The 17,839-nt window shown below is 46.7% G+C and overlaps 1 protein-coding gene across 16 annotated transcripts in view; it reads left to right on the top strand.

Moving 5' to 3' along the window:
• LOC118909711 (zinc finger protein 493-like) overlaps positions 1 to 17,839 on the top strand; it is a 160,180-nt gene that overhangs the window by 75,220 nt on the left and 67,121 nt on the right. For 6 of the 16 annotated variants that reach the window (XM_057496366.1, XM_057496365.1, XM_057496362.1 and 3 more), the window contains exons 1-2: positions 8,259 to 8,521; positions 15,048 to 15,174. The exons of 5 other annotated variants lie outside the window; for them this stretch is intronic. In XM_057496366.1, coding sequence (XP_057352349.1) covers positions 8,501 to 8,521; positions 15,048 to 15,174 — 148 coding nt within the window. In that variant the 5' untranslated portion in view covers positions 8,259 to 8,500. Of the gene's footprint in view, positions 1 to 8,258; positions 8,522 to 15,047; positions 15,175 to 17,839 lie in introns of those variants that run through there. 5 more of the 16 variants (XM_036880491.2, XM_036880473.2, XM_036880456.2 and 2 more) reach the window with 4 other exon arrangements.

Here is a 17,839-nt window from a genome sequence, read left to right as displayed (position 1 = left end):
TAATTACAGCTAAATTTGAGCTAATATGAGAATTCATTTGGCTTTCGTTTTATTTGCTCTCACCCTCACACATTGACCAGGTTGACATCACATCATCCCTGGACTGACCTTTTCTGTGAAGTGTTGGATCATTTTGTCCAATTCTTCCTGCCTCCTGAAATCTTTAACAGTTCATAGTACACAGGACACCAAAAATAACATCGTTCCCAGTGTCAAAAATTGACCATGGTCCTTTCCCCACAGAGCATAGATCATTTCCACATTTCAGGTGGGAATTTGTGACTCCTTAGGAGACGCTCCTGTGGGGATCTCTGGAGTGTCCACATCATTTCACCGGCCTCTGCCTGCACTCTCAGGGGTTGTTTTTACAACACTCTGGCTTGGGAGTTGTCAGAATTGCTGCGTGCAGGAAAGATTAATTATCTGAAAAACACAAAACAAATAATACCTCAGTGTAACTCTGGGAAGAGGAAATCCCGGGGCAAAATACCTCTAAAACCAAATCAGTCAAAGGGAGAAAATTTTAAAACCCATTTATTGCTTACAAACTGCAGTTCAGGCCGTTTCTCTTTCCTCCTCTAGCAAAAGCAAGCAAGCCCTACCCCTAACCTCTCAGGTTCAGAAAAGCCCTCTGTTGCCCAGGTCATTACCCATTGATATGGATGTGAACTACTCTCCACCCCTGAGAAACACCTGTTGATATGCAGACGCAGTAAAGCCAGCTGGGAAATACTACAATTTTACCCACATGCCACTCCTCCAGAAATCTCACCGTGCAATCTATTTGCTCCCCCTCTTCCCCAGTGGTACCGAGGCAAGAAAACTGAAGCACTGTGACCAGACTGTTGACATACAATAGCAACAGAAATAAATTCATGATAATCATCAAGCCAGAGGTTCAAAGTTCTATACAGGTTAGGTGTGTAGCTCGCCCATTCCATAGGCAGACAGTAGCTGGAGAGGTAAAGGATTCGATCATCACGTGGCAGCTGCACCCAGGGTACGCATCTAGGCCACAAGGACTGTAGAAGAAAATAAACTTAAGGACGATAAGATACTAGTTTCACTTTTCTGTTTTAGTGATGCCAGCATAGGCAAATCTTGTCCATCAGGTAGGGTACGTGCAAGAGCGTGGTCCTGTGATAGGACAGTGGCGGGAATGGAATCTTGTCCTGCTCTAGAACACCAGACTCCCTGTGGGAGTTACAGGTGGGTCAATGTATAGGGCTATGGAAGGTATGTGCACTGGCCATAAAGATAATACAAGACTTCCCCATAGGATGCTCTTACTTCCTGGGCATTTTGGGTACACTACTGTGATCTTTGGGGGTCACTCTGGTCTTACTCCAGGAATACACATGAGGCCAGTTTCCAGGCCTTTTCCCCAAGGTGTTAGAAGGGCCAGCCATTGCTGGTCCATGTGCCAAAATGTCCAGGGCCGGACCATTCAACAGTGTCCCCAGGGTTTAATGCAGTAGGGGCTGGCAGCAGGATGTTGCTCTGCCGGCCACATCCTGGCTTCAATAACTCTTTGGTTTGCACACATAGTTGTATAGGAGAGGCAGCAAGGTGTGTGAGCATATCCACAGGGCTCAAAGCTCCTTTTCGTGGTTTCCCATTGAAACACCATAGCACTGTCCATAGGTAAACTGACCTGCCCTGTAAACTATTGGTGTCCAATTTCAGGCCAGATTTCAATAAACTCTTTTACTTCTCTATCATGCCTGCCCCAGTAGGGTTATATGGTACATGAAATTTCCACGTTACTCCTAAGTGCTGCACCCATCCTTGTAACACACATCCAGTAAAGTGGTGCCTTGATCGCTCTCAATTACCTGCAGCCTATGGTAGGTATGCTCCAGGCCCCTCTTGGTGGTTTGCTCATCTGCATGATGTACAGGAAAAGCAACCAATAGTCCAGTAGCTGTGTCCACACAAGTCATGGCATATCAATATCCTTTGATAGGGGCAAAGTCTGCCACCTGACAAGGGGTACCGGCCCCCTTACTATTGTCCTGTATTGCTGTGGGACTTGGTGTAAGTCCCTCTTACAGTACACAAGGCACTTCTGGGCTTTGATGACTTCTTCAAAGGTCAATGGCAAGCCCCACTGATGGGCAATGGCCCACATTGTCTCTTCTGCCCCACGTGTAACAAACGCTGATGTAGCCATTGGGCACAACAGAGGCAGGCTTTCCTTCTAGCCAGCACACCTGGGCCAGTGTGTCTGCTTCATCATTCCCTGGGGATGCCAAAGGCAAATGGCCAATCACATGATATATGGTAACAGTCTTGGTCTGACCAGAGGCTCATAAGTCTTGCCACAACTCTTGCCCCCAGAGGGGTCAGTGACCAACCATCCAGTTGACATGGTACCATGTCAGTAGCCACAGGGTCAAGCCCCGATAGACGGCCCAGCTGTAAGTGCAGACAACTACGGGGGAAGCCTCCTGGGTGATCATGAGCCATACTGCCTGCAACTCAGCCCATTGACTGCTCTTCCCCTCTCCATCCTCCATCCACATTGTCTCAGTCTTAGGATGGAAATCCACAGCCCTCCACCTTGGGGGCTGCCCATGACTGGGGCCGTCTGTGTACCGAGCATCTTCAGGTATAGGGGCTTTTCCCTCCTGATAAGGAGTCTCGGCTACCAAGGGCTGAAAAGCAGGTTCTTCCTGCTTTCCACTGGTATAAGTCACTGGCCCCAATAAGCGGTGCAGTTCTGTGTCACGCCACTCCATGGTCATTGGGTCCAGTCTCGCACCTACCTCATGATGGGATAGGTGGTTATTACCTTGGTTGGCGCTGTTCCAGCACTGGGCTCCATAGCCAGTAAGAAGTGGTACACAGTAGCCAGTTGCTTCTCAAGGTGTACTAGACCTCTGCTCCTTTCCATACTTGTAACCAAAATCCAATAGATTGGCGTGTCCGTTCAAGCCGCTGCCAGACCCCATCCATAACCATCTTTGGTTACATGAACATCTAGCTCACAGGGCCTTGAATCCATTTATCTGCATTCAAGGCCTATACGGCCTTGACTGCCTGCTTGGCAGCAGTAAAAGCAGCTGCACGTGTCTCATCCCAGTCCCACCTGATGCCCTTTTGTACCAACCGGTATAAGGGCTTCAGAATCTGTGCCAAGTGCAGGATAAACACTCTCCAGTAGCCCAAAAGACCCAAAACTCTTGTAATACTGCCACAGTGGTAGGGGTGGGGAAAGCCTGGACCTTGTCTGTAACTGCTTCAGGAACAACTTTAGTTTTATCTGACCAGACAACCCCCAAGAATTTCACAGACAAACCAGGTCCCTGAACCCTGGTGCTGTTCACAGCCCATCCTTTCTCCTGTAGATGTTGCAGCAGCCTAGGAACTGCCCCTTCTAAATCTGAAAGAGAATCAGATGTGAGCACAATGTCATCAATGTAGTGATACGACAGCACTGTTTGCAGTTTCCTCCATGTGACCGAGTCTTGGGCTACAAGCCCATGACAGATGGTGGGACTGTAGAGGTGTCCCTGTGGGAGGACAGTGAACGTCCACCGCTGGCCTTCCCACGTGAAGGCAAACTGTTCCTGGCTTTCTTGTGCTGTCAGTAGAGAAAAAAGCATTAGCAAGGTCTACTACATAGTGATCTGTTCCCAGTTCATGGCTGAGGGTGTCCAGAATGTCTGCTATTGAGGGGACAGCAGCGTGCAAAGGGGGTGTGACTATTCAATTCCCTGTAGTCTACAGTTATATTCCAGGAGCCGTCTGGCTCTCTCACTGGTCACACTAGGGAATTAAAAGGACTATGAGTGGACTTTTGATGCCTACTCTCTCCAACTGTAGAGTTTCTCCAATTTCCATGTGTCCCCCAAGAAATTTATACTGCTTAATATTTGTCACCCGCCAAGGTACAGGCAGAGCTACAGGTGGGTGCTTAGCATTTCCCCTCCAAACTGCCTTTACCACACGTACCCTCAGTCCAAACTCACCTGCAGGGGTCTGTAACCACAGGCCCTGCAGTATATCTACCCCCAAAATGTATTCAGGGATGGGAGAAATGTACATGGTATACTCCTTTGGGGTTAAAAGTCCTATCCCCAATGAGATTTGGGCTTTCTTCACTCTAATTGCCTTACCCCCATAGCCATCTATCACAGCAGGGGTCCCAGGAAAACATTCAGGGTTGTCATGAATCAGGGAACACTCAGCTCCTGTGTCCACCAGCGCCAGGACACATTGTACATTCACAGAGGACCAATGAACTGCTAGTTCTACATGTGGCCTCTGGTCCCCACCATGTCCCCCAAGGTGGGAACTTTGACCCCTTCAGTCGAACCACGATGCCCAGTCGTCGTCCTGTGGGGGTGAGGGTTCAGGCGAATCCTGAGTACTGTCTCCCAGGATGTTTTGCAGGGACACAGGTGGGCGTGAGGCCTTGACTCTGGTTTCCGTGTCCTGTACCTCAGCGGCTGGACCTGCTGCTCTGGCTTTAATTGGTGCCACGGTTCTAACAATATTCTTTTGGGCTGCCCACCGAGTTTTTCTTTCACTACCCCAGCCTTTATCAAATCAACCCACATCTGGGTCCTCGAGACCTTCACGGGGCCTTTTGCACCTCTCCTCTCAGTCGTGGCCGTACTTCCCTCCGCGCCCTTATTGTTTCAACCTCCCCCAGATCTGCTAAAGTACCAGTAGCCTCACGGGTTGCCCTAGGTGGGGGACAAAAGTATTCACTAGGGACTCAGAGAGGTGGGAGCTGTGTGCAGCACCAGGTTTCTCATCCCTACAGTGAACACCTCATCGGGGCCCTGGGCGTCCATATTATGGATGATATTTTTCATACCCAATTCCCGCAGTACCTGTTGGAGCTCTGCATACGTTTTCCAACTACTGGGAAAATACGGTAAGTCACCCTGATTGGGCCAAAGTACCCTGATGGCAGCTGTCAGCCATTGCAGGAGTGTCTGATTCCCTGAGGTGTGACAGGCATTTGGCAACCGCTGCTGGAGGGAAGGGTGAGGCGTCAGGGAAGCCATTCTACTCATCTCGGTACCCGACACAACAATGTTCTCCACCCCCATATCCCCGAGACATAAAAGCCATGTAGGCAGAGATTCCGATGGCCTCTGCCTATACCGGACGCTCATGTCCACCGGCTCATCCTGGGTATAGGGGGGAGCATGGAGTGCTCCACAGCCTGGGGAGGGTCTGCTCCTTCCCCTGAGGAGCCCGCGGTTTGTTTCATTTTTATTTTCTTAATTACAGCTGGGTGGGCCTTTAAAACCGGAGAGGCTGGTACCTCTGGTGGTGGCCTGAGTAGCAGATCGGCCCATGGCCCCGCCGCCTCCTCTTCTCCCTGGGGCTTCTCCCCCAACGGCTGCTCCTCCACCGTTTCTGGGGCTGAAGGCACCACTCTTCCCTCCACCCCCAGGCCTCCTGCAACGCGGCTTTTCCTGCTGCCTCTCCCCTCGCCGCTCAGGAGTCTTCTTGGAGCGTGACCTGCCTTTTCAGTAACTGTCTCTCTTTAACAGCGTCCCATAGGTTATCGCCCAGCTCCTCCAAGCGATGCTGAAGTGTGTCTCTCTCCTGCCTAAGCCCCTCTCTCTCCTCGCTGACCCTCTCGATAATCCTCTCTCTCTCCTGTATATCATTTTCCACTATCTGGATGAAAAGGAACCTACAATGCCAGCCGCTTCAAGGCCCCCTAAGTCTCCAAGCAGTCTTCCAACTCACGGAGGGCTAATTCTGCAGCTTCCGGTGTTTCCACCCTCCCCCAGTCACCCCTGTAGGAGGTACTTTACCCAGACCAATTCCCCACTAGGGGTTCCAACTTGGAAGCCCCACAGATGGGAGGATAATAACAGGTGAAGCGGCCCCCTCTGCCGCTGCATCCGCTGGGGCCTCCCCACCATCCACAGGAGCAGCCCTCCCAAAGGTTGCACCCATTATGACAGATTTCGGGTTCAGAGGCACCCCGCCGACTGCCGCCAGGTCTAAGTCCAGGGAGAGGAAATCCCGGGGCAAAATACCTCTAAAAGCCGAAATCAGTCAAAGGGAGAAATAAAGTTAAAACTCGTTTATTGCTTACAAACTGCAGTCCAGCATCATCTCTCTCCCCTGCTCCGGAAGGCAGCAAGCCAGCCCCTCCCCTTAGCCTCTCAGGTTCATACATGCCCTGGGTTGCCCAGGTAATTACCCATTGAGATGGAGATGAATTTCTCTCCACCCAGGAGTATATGCAAATGAACCAAAGCCAGGCGAGATAATATGGAAATGCTACAATTTTACCCACACGTGGCAAATATTTACCAATCCTTGGCCCCTCCCATCTTCCTGTGAATTGTCATCCTGCCCTTTGAAGGCCCAGACTTCTACCCTCCTCTTAGCTGAGGAGGGCATATAAACCTCAATTGCTCATGGTCTCTAACCCTCCTGTCTTTGGGGTCCCTGTACTTATGAAATTAAACTTCTTTTTCACCTGTTAACCTCTCTTATGTCAGTTGAATTATCAGACCAGCCAAAGACCCTTGGGAAGAAGGGAGAAGTTTCCCTCTGCAAAACATACATCCCAGTCACTAGGAAGACTGGTGAGAACGTTACTGGAGAGAGAAACAGTAGGAGAAAGAATTCAAGAATGGACACAAAAAGCAGTTGAGCGTTAAGAGTTTATTTGCAGAATAAGATTTTGAAGAAAAAGTGACAGTACACACCTGAGAGTTAGGCACAGACCCAGAGAGGGATACGCTGAGGACACAATAGGGAGTCTTTTTTATATAAAGAATGTGAATATTCATTAAGGAGGACTAGGTTATAAAGGGAGTAGGTGGGGTTTTCTCTGAGTTGGGGCTTGCTCCATCCGCATGTCAGGTGGGGAAGTTTTTGACTATACGTGGTTTTCACTCCAACTGTCCTGGTGTGGGGAGTCCTGATTTTTATTATGTTAATGGCAGAGGGGTGTGAGTTTTACTATGGTGATGAGTGTATGCGTTTTGGGATGAAATCTGGGTCAACTTGTCCATGTTGGAACCGGCTGGTTTTGGCGGGTCTGATATCTAGAGTCTTGCCCCCCACACCCTGTGGGAACAGCTTACCTGGACGGAATGTGCAGAATGTAGGCATCCCCCCCAATGTAACCACTGATGGAAGCCCTCCTCCCCACCTCTCTTGTCTATTTACCTTCTCTAGCAAGATACTTCATATTTTGTACTGAGAAAACAATATGTTCTAGAATGGCCAAAATTTTTTTTTAAACTCTGACCACACCAAATTTGTGAGAATATTGAGGAAAAAGAATTCTGATCTAATTTTATAGGAGAGTAAGAAGTACATAAATTTTAGATAATGTTTTTGGCATTAAATAATGAAATTCAACATTTCCCTAGTGCAAATGAGCAAAACGGTTTCTAATTCAAAATATGCTCCTCTGGCATAAGGATTATTTTTTGCCTGATAACTTTTAGGAAAAAACAGATATACCATAGATAAGCTCTGAAAACCAAGAGGAGTGTCCCTTCTGTTAGGAGACAGTTCTATTAAGACGGGAACTCTCCAATTGTAAGGGTGTCCCCCTCTGTACCTGGGGGAGGTGGGCCTATACATCCAGAAACTTTTCAATGTTGGGACAGCTTGAACTTGAATCTGCATAGCAAATACATTATTGACTCACGTGCTTGTCCTGAAAACCTCCCAAATCCGACCCCATCCCCAGGGTCTTTGGTCTTCAGGTAGAAATGGGAGTGGGGGGGGTGCCTCAGGCCATTTCAGGGAAGTATTCAGTTTGCCTGGATCTCTCCCATACCTTAGGATGTATCTGTGTTAATAAGCATGTTTTCTTTTTTCCTGTTGATCTCCCTCTTATGGGAGAAGAGAAGACTGGGAAGTCCGAGTAGAAGGGGTTCCCAGGTCAGGGAACGGCGGTTCCAGAGGTTAGGAATCGGTGAGGGTGTCAACACAGGATGCAAAGGGTTGAAAGCAAAGGAGTCAGAGTCCCGCTGAGACCGAAACACCTTGGTTGCCTGGGGTTTAACGCCCGGGCGGGCAGTGTCAGCCCCCCTAGGGTCACCGCTACAGACCCCTGACCCCGGACAGCGCCCGTCACAGACGGCCTGAGCCTCCCCGGCGCCCCGCCCTCCCTTAAACCTCAGGGGGCGGAGCCCCAGGTTGCTTCCGGGGCCGCGGATGCGCGGCGAGACGCCGGCCCTGCTGCGCATGTGCCCGGGCCCCGCCCCGTGGGGAGGGCGTGTCCTGCTCCTGCTTCCGGGCGGCGCGGCGGCGTGAAGCGGTTTCCTCGCGGTTCCCTTGCCCCGCGGTTCCCGATCCACGCGCCCCCGCGTCCGTCCTGATACCCGGTCCCGGAAGGCGACCTGGGCCCCGTGTCAGGGTCCTGCCCGCGGCCGGCGGGGAGCCGGTTGAGGCCCTGCCGCCGGCCGGCCGCGCATCTTCTCCGGGGCCGTGAGCCGTGTCCGCACAGCGCCCGGTAGGGGAGGCGCCCGAGCAGCCCGAGGCCGAGGCGGAGATGGCGGCCGCCCAGGTGAGGGTGCGTCCGGCCGGGGCTGGGCCCGCGTTTCCCCCTGAGCTGCTCTGCGTTTAGAACTGGCGCTCGGTTCCTTCTCTGCTTCTGACGTCCTGCCTTCCCAGTGTGCTCACCTGCTCTGAAACCTCTTTTAAAAATGCAACTCAGGCTTAGGTGTGTACAAGGGTCGGCCACCCCAAGATGTGCCACTGGGACATGCAGATTATTTTCAGTTGCAAAACCATCAGGGCACAAAAGATTCAGGGAGAATCTTTGACCTCCCATCCCAGAGCTGCGTGAAAAGAGTTTAGCTGGAGGCATCACTCCAGGGGGAGCGCTGTCACCTTAGACGGCTGTACGTAGTGTAACCCGAGAGGGACGTGGGTGAGTCTGATGGATGGTCAGTGAGCAAGTAAACCTCATTGCTGCCGTTCATCTTTGGCAAAACAGTTTCATAAAAGAAGAGTATATATTTCTCCTTATAGGTAATCTTTGTGGGTTTTCTTGCATCAATCTATGAAAAGTTGTTAGAATGATGCCTACTAACTAGTAAATATTCACCACGGATTATTTTTTCCATTCTTGGTATTAGAACTTGTTATCAGAAAACGTTAAAAGTCCCAGGATTCTATCCCTGGAGTTCTACCTCTTTGTTACTCAAAAATGGACCCTGGGCCCTGGGCTAGCCTTGATAGAACTGCAGTCTCAGATCCCAGGTCAGAGCTCCTCATTGAGCAGCTGCATTTAAGAATAATGCAGGGTTTTTGTTCATGGAATCGAAGAAAAAACTTTGCAAACACTCAAGGTAGGAGAGCTTTTATTTAGAGATAAAGTGAGAGACAGAGCTCCTGATGCTTGCCAGGAGGGAACAGGAGAGTCTGTGGTCATACACTGTCAAGGATTTTTTTAGGCAGCTGAGGATTTTTGGGAACGTGATAAGGGCTAGGAGTGTGGACCTGTTAAGTGTTCTTATAATGTTCATCCTTGATGAGACATTAAGTCTCTTTTCTAATCAGTCTTCCAGATAATTCTGTAAAATTAACTTAAGAAATTTACTGCAGATTCTTCTCAGAATATTAGCTTCTTGGTCTGGGAACATATCAATCAAGACTGCCTGCCCTGCCATCAAGATGGGCTGTTTGCTAAAGAGTATGTTAAGAACCGTACTTCTTAACTTCCTGGGTTTTAAAAGGCAATCTAAGATGGAATCTTTCTTGCTTTTACTATGTTGTTTATGGCTTGGATTGCCACTATTAATTGCCCAGGTTGCAAATTACTTGGTTAGATCTGAAGGAGGAAGAACAGCATATAGGCCTGGGCCTTTTAGCATACTAAAATGAGTCCTACAATGGCATGATTAACACACACAAAAAAACGTGAGGTATGCTGAGATACTTTCCTTTATTTGGGAAATATTAACTGATCTAGTTGAAGAATGACTCTAGGTCATAATGTTTAACAGGGGGTTTCCTTGCATATTGTTGCACTGCTCTGAGTGTAATTATCTTACCTTGCTTTTCCCAAAGGCCCTCACCCTACTCTGTCTAAACCCAAGGTCCCCTGTCTCAAGATTTGCAATTCCTTGTACTCCAAATTCTAATTCACGATGGAATGTGAGGAGTACATTTCTATCTCAACTAAACTTTCCATCTAAGATATACACTCAAGTAAATCTGTAGGCTGTAGATACAGCGCTCAAAACTGTGTGCCTGTGTGGGTGCCTGTAGTGTGTAACTGATATCGAGGAGGCACAGCATTTGCGGTGGTTCAGTGGGCCATAGGTCATCTTACCTCAGATTTGTTAGGAACTCGGCTGGGTGTCAAAGGGAAGTCGGAGTGAGACAAGAACACAGAGTCAAAAAAAGCAAAGTTAGTTTTAATGCACTCTACAGAGTGGGCCTTCTTAAGGTTAGATAGGCCTAGCTACTCATTCTGATGCTGCTTTTATGTCAGTTTGGTAAGGCAACAAAGGCCTTTATTGACAGCTCTTATCCCTCTAGGCTTGTTCTGATTGGTGAATTGAGGACATGGGCTGTGCTGTTCCTTTGCTTCTGATGTTTCTTGTCTTAGGAGACCCTGGACATTTCCTGAGTCACTCTTGGACCTGTGGCTTCATCTGATTAACTCTGAGAGTCCTTTGGGGTGTGGGGGGGGCCTGTCTCTTTCTTATCCCACTCATTTCTGTCTTTTTGCCTAACAGGTTCAGACAGTACACTAAGAGCATCTTACTGTGCTGGGAATGGTCTTAGAGGATAAAGCTGGAAATTGACCTTTCAGTCAGAGCCATTTCTCCTAACTCTCTTTTGAATTTAGGAAAGATTATGACCTCTGCTGATGGACACCCAGTTACTACTGTTTATTTCACAGAGTGCTCACCTTCAGGATTGTGGGCATAGAATTCTCTGAGGAGGAGTGAGAATGTCTGGACCCTGCTCAGCAGGAATTGCAACCAGAGTTTGTTGCTCAAAATTCTGGAAAAAATATAATAGATTTGGAGAACTGTGGTCATCATTCAGTGATTGTGAATTAAATTGCACTGGCTTCTCTGACAAAAGTAGAACAAAATCTGCCTCTTAGATGTGACCCACATTCCTTTATTTGTGATTGGCCCCCTCTGGAGATTGTTCTGTTCCTACTTCTGGTCATGAGTGGGTTGTCAGTATTTGCTTATGTTTGCTTTCCTGCAAAATATCTGTATCTCTTGGCATCGAATTGTGCGGATGAGTAAAATTTAAGTAAAGCTGGGTTGTGTAAATCAGTCCAGTGAACTAGTGTAAAATATTGGTAGCATGTTGTTCCTCCTGCGTACTTCTGTCTGAAAATCCTGCTCAGGAGATTGAGGTCTCTGCTGGTTAGAGTAGGCAGTGAGTAAGATACAAGCAGCAGGAAGGTGGGAGACTTGAAAGCAAGAATCCTTTATAGGTGGGTTTACACCCACTCTTTGCCTAAAGGGAAAAAGGAAGGTGGAACCCCGAACTCTCCAACTCTGACACCTGAGCAGCTGACACCAAGACTTGGGTGAGAATGACCTTGGCCCTATCACGTGATCATTTGGAATTCCACACATACCCTCCCCATCCTCCGTGGGTTTTCCTGTCTGCCTTGTGAGTCGGAGCCTGCACAGACCCGAGCAGTGATCTGATCTGAACCTGCTAACCCCGCCCTCCCACTTCCTGTAAGACCGAGCGTTCAGATAAGCGGGGCTGGGCCTGGCCCCCCGGCTGCCTGCACAGCGCACTGTCCCCTTGCTCAGTGACTCTCTCTCCTGTCCCTCCTCGCTTTGTGTCCTTGTCCGAGGCTGTGGAGGAGGGGGAGAAAGACCCCTCCCGGGACCTCGCTCATAACTCAATGTAGGAGCAGCTCAGAAGCCTGAAGGTCGGGAAGCCCCACTTTGCTCGGTCACGTGACTCCTCCTGGAGGTTCTGGGAGGGGCCGTGAGACCCGCCTGCTGCGCTCCCGCCCCTCCGCCCAGCGCTCACTGTGCTGCTCACTTTGTGGCAGGGTTGTCACAACTGTCCTCACACGGGTCACTTTCAGGAGTGTCCGCCTGCAGGATCCTGGAGAAAGGGTCGCAAACACTCCAGAGGGGCCGTGGGAGAAGCTCCCTAGAAGCTTGTGATGGTTTTGTTGTTTTTTTTGTAATTAGCAACTGAAAAAGGCTCTCAGAAGATGTCCCCCCCAAGCCCGCGCTCCCTTAGCTGCTGTAGGGGAAGGGGCGGTGAGGTCACAGGATGGCCGAGGCCTGTCTCTGCGTTTGCCCTGGGCGCCTGCCCTTCCCAGGAGCTGGGCGTCCCCACAGCAGGGAGGAGGGGCTGTTTTGTATTTCTGCTGGAGAGGCGGGGTCTGTGATGAGAGCAGGGCTGTCAGGAGTCTGCGTCAGTGATCCTGTTGGGAAAAAGTGTTGTTTCTTGGAGTGAACACAAATATCAAAGCCACGCAGGAAGGAGGAATAATTCCAGAGGCATGAGCTGAGATTTTAGGCAGGTGGGGTCCCACACCTCACACCCTTAAAGATGGCTCCCAATGTGATTTATTGTCATTGACAAGACAGTTTGGTGTTTAATCAACATGATAATAAAACCTGATTTTTAAGGGACACAGAAAGGAATGCAGTTCTGAGATGAATGTCCTTGTCCAGCTACCTTACAGGAATCAAAAACTAAATTTCAGGATTCCTAACTTTGTGCTTACAACCTGTTCATGCTTGTGATAAAGAGCAGGATGAATCTATTTGGATCATATCATCCTGTGCAGAATCAGCACTAGAAATGTTTTCTCTAACTCTGGGCATGTGATGCAATTAAATGGAGACACTAATTGTGGTCATACTGAAAACACCTTTGGCCTGTAGATCTGGGTCTGTTTTCCCTCCTGAAGTTAGGGAAACAGCGTGTATGGAAAAGGTAACCTTCTGAGTTTCAGACAATAGCTGTCAGGATTGAATGGATCTTGTGATAATATATTGGATTTAAAACTAGTCTAATATCAATTCAGAAAAACCAGTTGATAAAATACACAAGATTTCATATTCTGGAGATAAATTTTTTTGCGCATATCTCTTATATTTTAATGTCTTTTAGAAACCATGCATCTTGTGTTTCCTCATAATTGGATTCAAATTACGGTTGACTGGTTTTGTTTGTTTGTTTGTTTGCTCTCAGTATCACAGCAGTTGTGTGACCTGTGAGCCTTGGGCAGCTAATAGCAATTTGTGCCCTTATGGCAGAGATTCATATCTGCTCACTTGGCTCAGGGGCTCTGTGCCAGATCCTTCTGTTAGTAATTTCCCAGTTATCATTAAGGAATTTAGGATTTGCTGAGAGATGTTCACAAACCACCTCATTTAGTTTAGCAACTTCCTTTTCTTCTCAGTTTCAGTTCGCTCGTAGTTTGATTTGGAAAATGAAGTAGGTCTTCTGTGCTGCCTGCAGATACTGGGCTTTTCCAAGTGGAGGTTTCCGTCAGGCGGCCGGGGTCATGGCAGTTTGCCTTTCATTCCCCACCCCCGTCACATACTTACTGCTCCTTAATTACATTTTGCATTTTCAGAAAGTGAAAACAAGAACCATATATTTAATATCTATTAGTGTCTTGAAATTCTAAAACAACTCAGCACCTATGAAATGTAGCAAAAATATTTCAAGGAAATAGAAGACTCAGAAACAATATCTTTTATTTTATTTTTTTATCATGTGTTGGTTTTCATAGTGTATGTAAAGACAGAAAAACCTCATCCCTAAATGATTAATGGATATGCAAATTGTGGGTAAAATTGCAGTATTTCCAGAATCTCTTGCCTGGCCTCAGGCCATCTCCATATCCGTAGGTGTTTACAGGGGGCAGGTAGAGAGGTGAGCAGCAGGCCAGGCCGGGACAGGGTTTTGGCCTCCCCGGTCAGAACTGGAAGCCCGTGAGTGAGAACGGCAGCCAGAGCCAGGCCACTGGAGGCAGGCTTCCAGATAAAGGTATTTTCCCCTTGTTTGATTTCAGCTTCACAGGTTTATTTACCCCAGGCTGGGGAGCTACATTAATGAAAATACTTTTTATTTTCTGATAAAATTTTCAATTGTATTAGTTTTAACCTGTATATAGTTACATTTTAATATATAGGTGTGTGTGTAAAATGTAAGTTACCAGATCAAGTCTGTGCTGTTTTTTTCATTTGTTTCTGTTCCTCTCAGTGTAGGAAACTGCTGTCGGCCTCCTTTCAGGTTGACTAGACTGTTCATCTGTGTATTCTTCTTGGTAAATGCCAGGTTAGATAAAGTGGGTTAAAAGCCAGGCTCTACTATTACTGGGTGTGTAACAAAATACCTTCATGAATAAGTGACAATAATACTCTCATGGATTATTTCTGTGTATTATTCATCAGATCATGAAAAGCTATTATAGTAATGTCTAGCACAGAGTAAATGTTCTAAATGGATTGTGGGTGCCCTTCTTGCTATGATCTAAGAGACTGCATTTGCCATAAAATGTTTAGTTCAGAGCCACCCATGAGTATTTTCCCCGTGGTATTTCACTGCTCTATAATTAAAACACGTGGCCCCTGGAGGGAGAGTCCTTAGCCTCACTGGTGAGCCTGCTGGAAATGCAGAAACTGAGGACCCAACCCAAAACACCTGACTCATTGTGTGCACTTGAAAGATCTCCAGTTTATTGTTGGACATACTAGATTTGAGAGGAACACTTCTAATAAACCATATAACTTTGTCATTAGGAAATATGCACAACTTAGCAGGTCAGCTATAAATTTAGTACTTAAAAAAATACATGCCTGTTCTGATTCCTCAATTATATATTTTATCTTTCATATAATTACAGTATCTTTAATGTTTAATGTACAGTTAATCTTTAATGTTTAAATCACCGTTCTTCCTCAGCTTTAAAGGAACACTGTAGAATGTTGTTTGTATTAAAAGGGATTCCGGTCACTCACCCAGGCCCAAACCAGTTCTCTTACCTTTCGCTCTCATTTTGGGTCATGAACTCTGTTCATAGCCACTTGGGAAACTTGGTTATTTTTGTTCCTTTGTTTTTCTTCATTCAGGGACTGTTGACCTTTGGGGACGTGGCCGTCAGGTTCTCCCAGGAGGAGTGGGAATGCCTGGCGCCTGCCCAGCGGACCTTGTACAGGAGCGTGATGCAGGAGAACTACAGCAACCTGGTCTCTGTGGGTGAGGATAAGAGCTTCTTTCCAGAATTCCTAATCCAAACTTAAAACTTTTATTTCCTTAGTTTACAGTACAGCTCCTGTAAACTTCTGCTTTGTATAAAAGTGTGTCAGATCCCTGAATTGAAGGAAAAAATTAGGGTTTTGTTGGTGTGGAAACAATTTTCCTGATGTATTTTGACTTAGACCTCCCCTCTCTGCAGCGACCTGCATCCTTCACCCTAGGTTCGTGGTACTTCCCGAATTCAGGAGCATAAAATAGTGTTGACTCCATCTTCAATTCTGAAATCCACACAGGACTGAGAAACAGCAGGGAAAACTGTAAAAGAAACAAGGTCTTTATTTGGGGTCTTAAACTTGCAATTTGGGGAGCACAGATCGAGCAGCAACAAGAAAAAGTGTCGCCCCTGTGCAGGGAAAGAAGGAACATTTATGAGAAAGGAGTGGATGGGGGGCAGTTTCATGAACTGGATGGAGGAAGATAAGGAGATGAAGAATTACGTACTGACTCTAAGAGGCTGAGCTGCTACAATAGTGCTTTGTTTACTAACTTACGGGTGCTGCCAAGGAAGACAGCTCATGGAGTTCCCTCTCAACTGTCCGTCTCTGTAAAGTGCATTCTGAGAAATGACTTTATTTTTATGGTTCCTGTTGCATTCACAGTTGCCCTGTAAATTTTATGAGCAGTAACTTGTAAAATCTGTTTCTGGCCTATTTCAAAGGGTCCTGTTGAACATTATGTCTCAGAAGTTAGTTCATCATATACTTGGAACTTGGTACAGTTTTAATGTCCCCCCTTCTTCCTTCCCCCGACCCCCTGCAGCCCCTGGCGACTGCCCATTTGCTTCGTTCCTTTGTGTTTTTTTTTTTTTAATATTACACATATAGGTGCGATCATGTAGTATTTGTGCTTCTCTGACTGACTTCACTTAGCATAAAAACCTCAGGATTTATCCATGTGTTTACAAATGGCAGACTTCCCTCCTTGATGACTAAATAGGATTTCATTGTATGTGTGCATGTGTGTGTGGAGGTACAGCTCACACTTGATTTATCCAGCGATGGACCCTTGGTCTGTCTCTATGCCTTGGTTAATGTAAACAGCAGTGCAGTGAATATGTGCATGCATACGTTTCTTTGCAATCCTGATTGCATCACTCTCTGATACAAACTCAAAAGTGGAATTGCTGGATTATATGTAGTTTGTGTTTTTAATTTGTGAAGGGTCCTCATAACTCTTTTCCGGAGTCCTTGCTGCAGGTTACATGCCTTCAACTCTGTATGTTTCCTTTTTTTTTATTCTTCACTAGCCTTTGTACCTCTCTCTGATAGGTACATTCTGACAGGTATGAAGACAGATTTTACTGTGGTTTGGATGGGCATTTCTCTGATAAATAGCAGTGTTGAACATCTTTTCATGTGTTTGTTGGTCATTCAGAAGTCCCTCTTGGGAAAAGGACTATTTCTGTATTTTGCCCCTTTTTTAATCAAATTTTTTCCTTTCATCATAAACGACATCCTGTATTTTGAATACTAACCCTTCATCGGGTATGTGGTCTGTTAATGCTTTCTTACATGCCATAGGTTGCCTATTCATTTTATTGTTTCTTCAGCTATTGAGTAGCTTTTAATTCACTAATTTGATGAGGTCCTACTTCTCAATTACTTATGAAGCTTGTGCTTTTGGTGCCATTTCTGAAAAATCATTGCCAAGCCAAATATCAAAGAACTTTCTCGAGACCTTTTTTTTCTAGGAGTTTTATGGTTTCAGGTCTTAAATTGAAGTCTTCAGTACATCTCAAGATAATGTTTTTGTGAGTAGGGGCGATAGGGCTCCAGTTGGATTCTTTTACATGTGAATATCCAGGTTTCCCCATGGCATTTATTGAAGAGTATTCATTGAGTGTTTTGCATCCCTTGTCAAATACTAGTTGAGTGTCTGCACACAGCCGTACGTTTGGGCCTTCAGTTCAGTCCCATTGGCATGTGTGTGTTTTCCAGCTACTGGGAAATAAGTGCTGTTTGTCACTGTGGGCGTGTCGGGTGTGCAGCAGGACGGCTTCACTGACATAGATTGTGAAATGATGAGCGCACATTCAGCTCACATCCATCCTTTTTTCTTTATTAAGGTATTATTGATATACACTCTTATAAATGTTTCACATGAAATAACAGTGTGGTTACTACATTCACCCATATTATCGTGTTCCCCCCAAACCCCATTGCAGTGACTGCTGACATCCATCTTGGATAGATAAAAAAATTAAGGAAAGAAGAAAATAAGAAAATAAAATGTCCTCTTGTGATGACCTCTCTCAGTACTTGCCCTCTGACCTCTCCTGTCTGTCGCTGAGCAGCGTGGGCTGCAGGCGTGGTGCTGTGTGTTTTGTCCCAAGTACTCATTTTCCGTATTACTGAAAGTTTTTAACTTTTGACCACCTTCCCCCCGTTCCCTGTCCTTTGTCTCTAGCCACCACAAGTCTGGTCTCTTTTTCTGAGTTTGCTTTTTTAAGTCGGTAGATAAGTTGAGTTTATACAGTGTTTTTTTTTGTCTGACTGACTCACTTTGTATATAATGCCTTCAGGGTCCATCCTCATTATTGCAAATGCTAGGGTTTCCTTTTCTTTTTTAATTGCTGGATAATACTCCATTTTATATGTACTACAAC

Source organism: Manis pentadactyla (assembly GCF_030020395.1).
Source record: "Manis pentadactyla isolate mManPen7 chromosome 15 unlocalized genomic scaffold, mManPen7.hap1 SUPER_15_unloc_1, whole genome shotgun sequence".
Lineage (NCBI taxonomy): Eukaryota > Metazoa > Chordata > Mammalia > Pholidota > Manidae > Manis > Manis pentadactyla.
The sequence above is the reverse complement of the archived record's forward strand: the minus strand, read 5'-3'. Positions and strand labels throughout refer to the sequence as shown.